The 13,540-nt window shown below is 40.9% G+C and overlaps 1 protein-coding gene across 3 annotated transcripts in view; it reads left to right on the forward strand.

Moving 5' to 3' along the window:
- Positions 1-13,540, forward strand: part of LOC126426810 (uncharacterized) — a 188,268-nt gene that overhangs the window by 63,838 nt on the left and 110,890 nt on the right. For all 3 annotated transcript variants that reach the window (XM_050088811.1, XM_050088812.1, XM_050088813.1), the window contains exon 6: positions 10,400-10,456. In XM_050088811.1, the coding sequence (XP_049944768.1) occupies positions 10,400-10,456 (57 nt within the window). The remainder of the gene's footprint in view (positions 1-10,399; positions 10,457-13,540) is intronic.

A 13,540-nucleotide genomic window follows, 5' to 3' on the forward strand; every position in this document is an offset into this window, starting at 1 on the left:
CGCTGGCTGTGTCACTTTGTTCGCTTCAGTGTATCTTGGGCAATGATCTCAAGTTTCACCCCTACAAAATAAAGATTATCTTGCATCTAAGTGAAATGGATTTTCTGAAATGCAGAGAAGTTTTTGGCATAATGGACACTATTCTTATGGAAGATGCAAATGTCCCAGTATTTGTGAATGACAAAGACCATTTTCATCTGGATTGTTATGTTAATGTACAGAACGGATGGTACCAGGCATCGGAAAACCCACAGGGACTACACCAAAAACCTCTCCACAGCCTAAAAGTAACAGTGTGGTTTGGTATATCCAAGATAGGATTGTTGGACGTGACTTTCTTGAAGAGGGAGGAACCACAGTTACACAGTGACATCAGCATGTTATGTCAAAATGTTATACAGCTTTCTTCATCCAGAACTTGAACTTTGTCGAGTGAACGTGGGAGAAATCTGGTTCCAGGAGAACAATGCTACAGCTCACACTATGAGAGCACCCACAGAAGCAGTTCAGCAGATGTTCAGAGGACACGTCATTTCACGATACGGTGATGTTCTTTGGCCCCCGTGCTCACCTGATCTGTTGATCTGTGACTTCTTTTTGTGGGGCTACTTGAAATCAAAAGTGTAAGTGAAAAAGTCCTGCACAATCGATTCAAGACTTCCTCCATTCATCAGGGATTGAAGCTGTGCCAAATAAATTGTTGGAGAGAGCCTTGCGTAACTTGTATTTGCAGAACCTAATTAAGATATATACAGTGCTGTTTTTCTGGGGGAATGCTGGGGGATGCGTACCCCTAAACTTTTTCGTTGACAAAGTAATTTTTTTACGATGTTGAGAACTTGGAAGACTGCCAAAAATTTATTATTTCATGGACATAAATTTTTTATTTCATTTTTTTGTGTTGGTAATTGCAATACGAATGATACTAGTGCAGTTTTTGGTGGGAAAATCAATGTCATTGACTGTTTCGAGCATTTCGAAGCTGCGGCAACCGTTCTCGACAACTGAATCGCTGGCAGCCAGTTCGACAAGCATTTAGTGCCCTTGCCTGCTAATAGTGGGCAATGGTGGTGCTAAATGGATATGCGTATGCTCAAACCGCTTGCTTCATTTAAGGTGATGTAAACTGAAGTGTTCGATACCACATTCTCTTTTACGTTTGTGTGTTTCTCGGTATCGCCTGCTTCATTTGAGCAAAGTCAACTGAAGTGTCAGATACCATTTTTTTTGTAGTTCGACATGTTGATGACGTCATGGCTAAAAGCTGACGGGTGGTATCCCATGCTTCAGTTATAACTAATTTTCACTGCCTTATATCCCATGTCGGAGTACCCTCAAACTTTTTTTTAGAAAAAAAGCACTGGATATATAGATACCAAAAATGCAATAAAAGTACTATTATTGAAAGGAAAAATTTTAAAAATAAAACCAGGTTTAAGTTATTCACTGGTGAAAAATATGCATTTCCTCTGCTCCACCCCCTGTAAAATGACATGGTACAACACCCAGAAGAATTTTAATCATTGCAACACTGGCTGCAGAAGCCTGTGTGGTTAAGACATTATGATTTTCTCAGATTCAGTAAAGGACTTAAAAGAACAGTTGAATGGAATGGGCAGTATTTGAGAAGAGGTTATAAGGTGAACATCATCAAGATTAATGGCTGTAGTAAAATTAAATCAGGTGACACTGAGGGTATTAGATTAAAAAAAAAAAAAAAAGATGCTCCAAAAGTAGTCGATAAGTTTTGTTATTCGGGCAGCAAAATAACTGACAGTGGATGAAGTAAGGAAGAAATTAAATGCGTTGTGACAGTTGCAAGCAAAGCATTTCTGAAATAAAGAAATTCTTTAACACTGAATATTAATTTAAATCTTAGGAAGTCTTTTGTCAAGGTGTTTGTATTCAGTGTAGTTGTATGGAAGAGAAATTGGGACAGTCATCATTTAAGACGAGAAGGGAATAGCTTTTGAAATGTCATGCTATAGAAGATTGCCAAAGATTATATGGTACTGGATAATTAATCGAGAAATTCTGGATAAAATTCGAAAGAAAATAAATTTATCTCACAACTTGACTAAAAAAGGCCATGTACTAGGGCATCAAGAAATTGTAAATTTGCTGATGGAGGGGAGAGAGGGGGATTAAAAATTGTAGAGAAAAATCAAAGGTTCAATACATTAATCAAATATTGAAGTGGATGTAGGTTGTGATATGTATACTGTGATGAAGAAAGAAGTTTGCCGAAGATAGACTTGCGCTGTGGTCCACAGCAGCTTTGAAACCTTAATTTTGTATCAAAGTTCAAATTAAGTGAGTGTGTTCCCCATAATTTTCCAAACTATCATGTAACTAGTGGATGCTTAAAACGTGTTAACGGTTTCAAGAAGTGTTTTAGGCCATTTGGTATATAGTGCTGCACTTAGTTCTGGAAATGGATACTGCAGTCAACTGAGGTGGCACTAGAAGTACACATTAATGGTCACACCCTCACCTGTTCAAATTCATTGCTGACATATGTGTGGACTGACGGTGAGGCCACCCTAGCCACATTCTGCCAGAACCTCAACGCCTTCTCCCCCTTTGCTTAACCTGGTCCTGCTCAACCAGAGCCATCTTCCTCAGTGTCGGCCTCCACCTCGAGGATAGCTTCATCAGTACCTCCGTCCATATCGAACCTTCCGAACACCGACAGTACCTCCACTTCGACAACTGCCATCTCTTTCGTACTGAGAAATCGCTTCCGTACAGACTAACCACCTGTGATCGTCACATCTGCAGTGTGGAGCAGTCCGTCTGCAAATACACTGAGTGGCCCACCCAGACCTTCACAGACCAAAATTACCCTCCCAACCTTTTACAGAAACGGATCTCTCTTGCCCGGTCTCTCCAGCCATCTACCACCTCCTGCTTACCCACCGTCTGGCTACGAAGGACCGTTCCTCTCGTGGCTCGGCACCGTGCAGGACTGGAGTAAGGATTTCGACTACCTCTCACTGTGCCCTGAAATGAGGAATATTCTACCCGCTATCCTTCTGCCCTCGCCCACAGTCCATTGCCTCGATGCTCGTATCCCTGAAGTAGACCTAGGGGTAAGATGTATCTCGTACATCCTCCCGACCACCTACTCCAGTCGGGCATCTTCTACCCCATCAGAGGCAGGGCTACCTGTGAAAGCAGTCATTTTATCTACAACCTGAGCTGCAACCGCTATGCCACTTTCTACGTGGGTGTGACAGCTAGAAAGCTGTCTGTCTACACGAACGGAAACCTGTGGCCGAGAGCCAACTGGACCGCCCAGTTGTCGACCGTGCTGCCTGACACGGCACGCTTTACTTCAGTGATGGCTTCACAGTCTGTGCCGTCAGGGTCTTTCCTACTGACACCAGCTTTTCTGAACTGTGCAGGTGGGAACTCTCCCTGCAATATATCCTATGTTACCGTAACCCCCCTGGCCCCAGCCTTCACTAGTCCCTGTTCTCCATGTACCAATACCCTTCCCTGCTTGTGCTCCAGCAATACAATGTCTTCTGTTCTACATCTACATCTACATCCATACTCCGCAAGCCACCTGACAGTGTGTGGCGGAGGGTACCCTGAATGCCTCTATCGGTTCTCCCTTCTATTCCAGTCTCGTATTGTTCGTGGAAAGAAGGATTGTCGGTGTGCTTCTGTGTGGGCTCTAATCTCTCTGATTTTATCCTCGCGGTCTCTTCGCGAGATATACGTAGGAGGGAGCAATATACTGCTTGACTCTTCGGTGAAGGTATGTTCTCGAAACTTTAACAAAAGCCCGTACCGAGCTACTGAGCGTCTCTCCTGCAGAGTCTTCCACTGGAGTTTATCTATCATCTCCATAACGCTTTTGCGATTACTGAATGATCCTGTAACGAAGCACACTGCTCTCCGTTGGATCCTCTCTATCTCTTCTATCAACCATATCTGGTACGGATCCCACACTGCTGAGCAGTATTCAAGCAGAGGGCGAACTAGCGTACTGTAACCTACTTCCTTTGTTTTCGGATTGCGTTTCCTTAGGATTCTTCCAATGAATCTCAGTCTGGCATCTGCTTTACCGACGATCAACTTTATATGATCATTCCATTTTAAATCACTCCTAATGCGTACTCCCAGATAATTTATGGAATTAACTGCTTCCAGTTGCTGACCTGCTATTTTGTAGCTAAATGATAAGGGATCTATCTTTCTATGTATTCGGAGCACATTACACTTTTCTACATCGAGATTGAATTGCCATTCGCTGCACCATGCGTCAATTCGCTGCAGATCCTCCTGCATTTCAGTACAATTTTCCATTGTTACAGCCTCTCGATACACCACAGCATCATCTGCAAAAAGCCTCAGTGAACTTCTGATGTCATCCACAAGGTCATTTATGTATATTGTGAATAGCAACGGTCCTACGACACTCCCCTGCGGCACACCTGAAATCACTCTTACTTCGGAAGACTTCTCTCCATTGAGAATGACATGCTCCGTTCTGTTATCTAGGAACTCTTCAATCCAGTCACACAATTGGTCTGATAGTCCATATGCTCTTACTTTGTTCATCAAACGACTGTGGGGAAATGTATTGAAAACCTTGCGGAAGTCAAGAAACACGGCATCTACCTGTGAACCCGTGTCTATGGCCCTCTGAGTCTCGTGGACGAATAGCGCGAGCTGGGTTTCACACGACCATCTTTTTCGAAACCCATGCTGATTCCTACAGAGTAGATTTCTAGTCACTAGTCTTTTTCTCCATTGCTTCTCCTCTCCTCCTTTCCCACTTGCCATCCTTCTCCCCAGCCCACCACACACACACACACACACCACACACACACACACACACACACACCTCCCAGCTGCATCTAAATGCCCTACCCTATCCCCTGTGTTCCCTCGCATGCTCCCACAAGCAGGAGGACACCTTCCCCCATCCCACCCTGCTGTCCTCCCTCTGCACCCCGTGCCACCTCCTTACCATCACAACTGGACAGCTGCTCCTGTCAGGCACATATACGACTCAGCTCAGCCACAGCTGACAGACAGTGGTCGTGTTTGTTTGTGTGTGTGTGTGTGTGTGTGTGTGTGTGTGTTTGTGTGTGTCCTTTATATGAAGAATAGCAATGTATTCTTTTCATAATATTGTTAAAATAAATAAAGTTTTTATTCAGGAGAACTGAGCAGCAAGAACATTGTGTAAAGTAGACAGTGATACGCCTTGTAGGGGCTGCTTTAAGGATCTCGAAATTATCCGCTCTCATCCTGGTACATTTACTTCACATCAATTTTTGTTGCTTATAATAAAAATTGCCTTCAGCTGTAAAGTGATTTGCACAGTCACTAAATGACACACAAATAATTTTCATGTTGACACTTTTCCTTCTGGTCTAGTACACAGAGTTAGGTTACGTACTCTGGTGCAAAGTATTTCAACATATCCTACCAGACATAAAGAAAAATGTTTGGGCAGGAATATTTGGCAGTTGATAAGAAAATGGAAAACGTTCCTTGTTGGCCATTCCTTCTAAAATTATCTTAATCTGTAGATTCAAGAATGGAAAATTCATGTTAGCTACATGACAAGCAACAATGTTCATTGGAATCTACACCTACATCCAGATTCCACAAGCCACTGTATGGTGCGTGTTGGAAGGTACCCTATTCTATGACTAGTCATTTCCTTTCCTCATCCACCTGCAAATATAGTGAGTGAAAAACAACACTCTTTATGCCTCCTAATCTCTCTACTCTTATCTTCGTGGTCCTTCCGTGAACTGTACACTGGTGGCAGTAGAATTGCTCTGCAGTCAGCCTCAAATAGTGGTTCTCTACATTTCTAAATAGTGCCCTTTGAAAAGAATGTTACCATTCCCCCATTGATTCCATTTAAGTTCCCAAAGCATCTCCATTATACTTGATAGTTGTTGAAAAATATTAGTAACAAATCTAGTAGCCCGCCTCTGAATTGCTTCAGTGTTTTCCTTCAATCCGACCTGGTGCGGATCCCAAACATTCGAGCAGTGCTCGAGAAGAGGTTGCACTGGTGTCCTACATGTGGTCTCCTTTACAGATGAACCTCACTTTCCTAAAATTCTCCCAATAAACCAAAGTGGACCATTCGCCTTCCCTACTGCAGTCCTTATATGCTCATTCAGTTTCGTAACGCTTTGCACCATGCCTAGATATTTAATTGATGTGACTGTGTCAAGCATCTCACTATTTGTACACTATGGGTCTGTTTTTCCTACTCGTCTGCATTAGCTTACAATTTTCTACATTTAGAGGTAGCAGCTATTCATCACACCAACTAGAAATTTTGTCTGAGTCATCTAGTATCCTTCTACTGTCACTCAACATTGGCACCTTACTGTACAGCAGCATTAGCAAACAACTGCAGATTGCTGTCCACCAAATCAATTACATATGTAGGAAAATAACAACTTTCAGTCACATTTTTCTGAGGCACTCCTGTCTGAACACACACCATCAGGGACACCGTACTGGGTTTTGTTACGCAAGCAGTTTTTGAGCCACTCACATAACCTGGGGACCTATTCTGTATGCTTGTACCTTCATTAACGTTCTGCAGTATGGTTCTATGTCAGATGGTTTACAGAAATCTAGGGGTATGGAGTGCTGCATGACAAACATTTTTTTGTTTTAAACAGAGCTCTGTTGTGACCCCTGACGTTCTCTCAGCATGATTGATCAAAGGTGTACATCCAGGTGTTTCGCATCCAGGTGTTTTGCTAAGTTGTCATTTCCATCTCGAGCACAATATTTCAACAACTGGACGAGACGTCTTCTTTAAGTGCTGTGAGTATTACTGTTTTGTGCACTCACTGGATGGACTCCACTCTACACAGTCTGGATGGAGTCTGGGAAGTGAGTAACAGCAAAACTCACAGCACCTGTGGAAGATGGCTTGTGCATAAAATGGAACTGACAGTTCGGCAGAACAGCTGGTAGCACACAGTAACAGATTTCGTTATTAGCATCTGCAGCTGTTTTCTTTGAAAATTGACAGTGTAATCAAGTAAATACACTCACAGAAAGAGCAAGTTTTATATCGTGAAGCACCAGTCTGATACTTGTCAACCATCGTGGTGATGCCGATCATGTAACAGTTATTTCATGATTAAAATTTCATTCCATTTTGAACTGGCATCATCAAAATCAGCACAGGTGCAATATAGTCAATTTCTTGTGGCATACGTTTATTCATGAATAAAAGCTTTAGTTTTGATGGTGTTCCAGTAGAGCACTAAAGATTTATTCCCACACAGTAAGCCCGGTATTATTGGAAATATGTAATGCATCACTGATTCAAGACATTCTTCCAGAGAAACTGAAATACACCATTGTTAAATCCTCTTTAAGTAAGGTGATAGGAGAGGTCAATAACTGCTGACCTGTTTCATTGTTGACATCATTTTCCAAAATGCAGTTGAATACCAGCAGTTCTCAATCTTGTAATGGCTTTTGTTACCACTGGAAAGTTGGCATTGGTGATGCCAAGTTTCCAGACAGGGTGTGTGTAAAGACCTCTTTCGCAGTTTTGATAGCACTTGATTCATAGCTGTTGAGCTCACGAAAGATTACCTTTCTTTTAGTGTGTATCGTCCAGTAATATTCAGCAGCATTAAGCCAAGAATTCAATCAGGGTGAGGGAAGTAGGGCAGTGAAGGTGCTCGTTCCTTGAATTTCTGCACCCTTAGTGGGGTGTTCGCATTAATTGTCTGGCCCCAAGAAATTTGTTTGCCCACATCAGAGCAATTTGATTGCACATCTTCTGCAACTCCGCATGCTTGAGGTAAGTGACTCAAACCATACTACGGTAGAGAATTTGAAGTCCTTGGTGGCTTTAGCCATGTGTTAAGTACCGTCTGTTACCAACAGCAAAACATTTTCTCTGTTCACAACATCTGGCCCCAGTATTTACATAAAGTTGTGAAACAAAATGGAAATTGTTGAGTTTTGTACTCTCTCGAGAGCTTCACATGTTAGGAGAAACATTTTTCCTGGCCTGTCAACTTTTAGAACACCACCATAACATTTGCAGCATAACATTTTCAACACAATGTCGATCCACATTGAGAATTTTGTATAGGGACGTTGATCTTTCAGCCAGCAACACTAATTCATATTTTTTGAGCTACTCTTTGTTGCAGACAAATAAATTGTTCTTTCTCAGAATAGATTCACCTGGAACAGGATGTTTGTGTACTTCTCAAGAACTGTCTGAAATGTGGATTCTGCAGCTTCTCTGATGGGATGTTGCAAGGACACCGTCATTTCACCTACATCTTTGAATGATTGTACAATTGAAGATGAACCTGTCTGCTCACCTAACAGCATTTGTCTGCTGCCATTTTCTGCACTTCTCTTCACACAGCTGCTGTATTTGGTGGTATTACAATGTTGTTGCACATAAAAGTGCTTTTCTCTACTAATTTTGACTTCACTTAATTAACAAAATAACATTTCCCCACCAGTGCTGAAGAACTTATCATCAAAATCACGAACGAAACCTTGCAACTCCATGCTGGTGGACCGCTTTACTTGAACCCTTGAGTTTATATTCTAACTGAACAGTGTGACAATATGTGCGATGTTTATTACATTGGAAACTGCCTTTGTTGGCTTTGAGAGTGTTTTGTTGACCCCACCCAACAATGTCTTACATCAGCAAACAGACTAATGTGTAATGCTGCTTGTCTACTGTTGTTGTTATTGTTGTCGTTGTTGTCTTCAGTCCTGAGACTGGTTTGGTGCAGCATTTCACGCTACCCTATCTTGTGCAAGCTTCTTCATCTCCCAGTACTTACTGCAACCTACATCCTTCTGAATCTGCTTAGTGCATTCATCTCTTGGTCTCCCTCTACAATTTTTACCCTCCACGCTGCCTTCCAATGCTAAATTTGTGATCCCTTGATGCCTCACAACATGTCCTGCCAACCAATCCCTTCTTCTAGTCAAGTTGTGCCACAAACTCCTCTTCTCCCCAATCCTATTCAATGCTTCCTCATTAGTTATGTGATCTACCCATCTAATCTTCAGCATTCTTCTGTAGCACCACATTTCGAAAGCTTCTATTCTCTTCTTGTCTAAACTATTTATCGTCCACGTTTCACTTCCATACACGGCTACACTCCATACAAATACTTTCAGAAACGACTTCCTGACACTTAAATCTATACTCGATGTTAACAAATTTCTCTTCTTCAGAAACGCTTTCGTTGCCATTGCCAGTCTACATTTTATATCTTCTCTACTTTGACCATCATCAGTTATTTTGCTACGCAAATAGCAAAACTCCTTTACCACTTTAAGAGTCTCATTTCTTAATCTAATTCCCTCAGCAACACCTGACTTATTTCGACTACATTCCATTATCCTAGTGATGTTCATCTTATATCCTCCTTTCAAGACACTGTTTATTCCATTCAACTGCTCTTCCAGGTCCTTAGCTGTCTCTGACTAAGTTACAATGTCCTCGGCAAACCTCGAAGTTTTTATTTCTTCTCTATGGATTTTAATTCCTTCTCCGAATTTTTCTTTTGTTTCCTGTACTGCTTGCCCAATATACAGATTGAATAATATTGGGGATAGGCTACAACCCTGTCTCACTCCGTTCCCAACCACTGCTTCCCTTTCATGCCCCTTGATTCTTATAACTGCCATCTGGTTTCTGTACAAATTGTAAATAGCCTTTCGCTCCCTATATTTTACCCCTGCCTCCTTCAGAATTTAAAACAGAGTATTCCAGTCAACATTGTCAAAAGCTTTCTCTAAGTCTACGTAGGTTTGCCTATCCTTAATCTATTTTCTAAGATAAGTCATAGGGTCAGTATTGCCTCACGTGTTCCAACATTTCAATGGAATCCAAACTGATCTTCCCCAAGGTCGGCTTCTACCAGTCTGCTATAGTACTGATAAATAAAGCTTTGTAGTAATTGTTGTGTTTATTTGTGACAATATCATCTGAAACATTGTCATGCGAGCAACATTTTCATGTTTTTATTCTTGTGTTCATAAAGATACAACAAATATATGTACTTTTGCAAAATGGGGCGGAAATATGATCTGTTACTTAAAAAGGATTAAATATGACTTTGTATGCACAATAAAAGTACATTTTTTTTACACTTCAACACCTGATTTTTTGCATAAATTTTTGTTAAATTCACCATGAAGTTCAGGAAAAAATATGACTTGCCATTAAAATGTGTGTCCTTGTTATGATTACTTGAAGTGAAAAGTGAAGTGTCAAAAAAAAATTCAGTAATGTACCGTAATGAAACAGAGAATTAAACCTTTTAAACGCAATTTCCGTCACCTACTTTTTATACTGATACATTATAAATCTGACATCTGTCGTAAATTTTTCCAGGTTGATGAATCGCCGGAGGACTTTGAAGAGGGCAGTGGTCCATTGGTAATAAATCTGGTGAGTCACTGAGTTTTATAATATTTTACTGCTTACAAGTAGAATACAAAATTGCAGTAAACTCAGTAAGAAGGCCTGACTGCAACTCATTTTCTCAAGGGAATTGTGATTCTGTTGTTCATCTTCTTCTTCTTCTTCTTCTTCTTCTTCTTAGTTCTTCAATCACCAGGTTGGTTGTCGGCAGCTCACAATGCTTTTCTTTCTTGGGCCTTCATCTTGACATCTTGAGAGCGGTATGTGGTGCAGTTGTTACTGTCCTTGATCTAGGCAAAGTATTTCAAGTCTCGGTCTGCCACTTCTGTTCTTCTCTTGTACTGTTCGTTCAATGATACATTTAATGACACTACCATGTCTTAGCACATGGCTGACCTGTGTGTCCATTCTGTGTTGGATAAGCTTCCAAAGTTATGGCTTCTCTTCCCCCACCCTGTGGAGCCCTTATCATTTGATATCTTTCCTACCCAAACAATCTTTAGCATTCTCCGGCAGCACCACAACTCAAAGGCTATTATTTTGTATTTTCTCCTACTCAGAGTGCCGGTTTTTCACTTCTGTGTAGCAAAACACTCCAAACATGCCTTTATGAGGTCTTTCCTGAAATATCTGTGTATGCAGCTGGGCGTGAAAGGTTCCTCGCTTTATATATATTTTAGCATAGAGTCACTAATATTAGGAACATGTCCACAGCAATGTGTTTCGAGAGTCAAGCTCTCATCGTAAGGTTATCTAAGTTAACCCTACATAAAACGCACTTCAGAAGCAGTGGAGGTCAAATTATAAAATTATTCAGACATGAAGACATCATCTTAATTTAAAAATGGTAGCACCAGCATCTGCATATTCTCCAAAACATTGCTGATGTAAGGCAGTAAACATCAGTCACACCAGCTGCATCTCTGTGCACATCAGAGCTGCACACATGTTTACAAACAAATGTTGCCTTAAAGAAGCAGCACTTTGAAGGATGTGCCATAACATGGATAAGGTAGCAGGGAATCTGATGCTATTATTTTTCAAGCAAGACGAGGACTTCAAATCTGAGTAATTTTATTTGTTTTTCTATTTTGACCTTCAGTGCTTTGGCTTTGGAAGTACATTTTATGTAGGATTTATTTTGAAACCAGATGACGGTAACTTGACTGCGAAAAAATGTTTCTGTAGATTATATTCCTAAAATTGGTGGTGCTAAAATATGTATAAAGGATACCTTAAAAACAGCTACCTTTGGTCCTTAAAATGGAGAATATTAGAAAGTTTCTTCTCTTGTTAAAGTCAGTTTTTGTGTGGTAGATTTGGCTTGCAATATTCTTCTTTAATCTTCCATTTGATGTAATTTTACTACATCGGTAGGTGAAGGATTTGACGGTTTCCGGTTGCTCACTGAGCTTTGAGCATTGGTATTTTATTTACTCGCCACAAAGATTTTTTCTAGCTTCAATATTTTCCACGTTATAAGAAAAACTGAGTGTGGTTCGATCTGGGCCAGCATCACTTCTAATTTAAGGGATTGGTGGAAGAAAGTGCTAACTCATGGTAGCGTAATTTGAGTTATTGCACGTTGTTCGATTAAATTGGAAGATGACAGAAATATAAAATAAGACCAAGCAGTTGATGTAGTGGACAATGTCTTTTAGCAGTACGTAGTGATTTATTTTTTACTGCGGTAGGGTGCACTAGAAAACTTGTCTGATTATATGCTAAGACAAATCCTTACTAATTTGAGGGTTCACACTTTCTTTTGCTGACCCCCTCAGTATTACCACATCCTCACTTAAAACTGCAATACCACCAGCAAATCTCACCATGTCCATTTTCTTACCGTAAATTTTAATTGCTCCTGTAATTCCTAGTTTCTCCCTAACTTCATCTGTTGCCCTCTAAATGTATCCATGGAACAAGACACGAGATAGTTTAATAGTAGCTGCTTCTTGATGTTCTCCTCATCTTATCACAGCCACAACTTTATACAGTCTCTGCACTAGTCTTCTGTCCTTACACTTTATGCCTCTCTCTCTCTCTCTCTCTCTCTCTCTCTCTCGCTCACTCGCTCGCTCGCTCGCTCGCTCTCGCTCTCTCAGCATTTCAAGAACCTGTCACCAGTCTACTCTGATGACATTGTAATTCTGTCAGAGACAGCAAAGGACTTGGAAGAGCAGTTGAACGGAATGGACAGTGTCTTGAAAGGAGGATATAAGATGAACATCAACAAAAGCAAAACGAGGATAATGGAATGTAGTTGAATGAAGTTGAGTGATGCTGAGGGAATTAGATTAGGAAATGAGACACTTAAAGTAGTAAAGGAGTTTTGCTATTTGGGGAGCAAAATAACTGATGATGGTCGAAGTAGAGAAGATACAAAATGTAGACTGGCAATGGCAAGGAAAGCGTTTCTGAAGAAGAGAAATTTGTTAACATCGAGTATAGATTTAAAGTGTCAGGAAGTCGTTTCTGAAAGTGTTTGTATGGAGTGTAGCCATGTATGGAAGTGAAACATGGACGATAAACAGTTTGGACAAGAAGAGAATAGAAGCTTTCGAAATGTGGTGCTACAGAAGAATGCTGAAGATTAGATGGGTAGATCACGTAACTAATGAGGAGGTATTGAATAGAATTGGGGAGAAGAGGAGTTTGTGGCACAACTTGACTAGAAGAAGGGATCGTTTGGTAGGGCATGTTCTGAGGCATCAAGGGATCACCAATTTACCGTATTTACTCGAATCTAAGCCGCACTTTTTTCCGGTTTTTGTAATCCAAAAAACCGCCTGCGGCTTAGAATCGAGTGCAAAGCAAGCGGAAGTTCTTAAAAATGTCGGTGGGTGCCGCCACAACTTAGTTCTGCCGTCGAATATATGTAGCGCTACACAGGCATGCTTTGTTGGGTGCTGTTTGTAGGCACAAAGATAAATACTGGCGCCAAAACCTCTGCGTCAGTAAATAAATTAAAAAAAAAAAAAAAGGAGGTGGAAGATAAGCTTTTTTTCTCCGCACCGAGTTTCGACCACTGCATTTTCATACATTATCCAATGAAGTAAATACTAATTCCGTACTGTTCATCTTCGAATGTAGCAGCATTTCAATGTACTA

Source organism: Schistocerca serialis, chromosome 11 (assembly GCF_023864345.2).
Source record: "Schistocerca serialis cubense isolate TAMUIC-IGC-003099 chromosome 11, iqSchSeri2.2, whole genome shotgun sequence".
NCBI classification, from domain to species: domain Eukaryota; kingdom Metazoa; phylum Arthropoda; class Insecta; order Orthoptera; family Acrididae; genus Schistocerca; species Schistocerca serialis.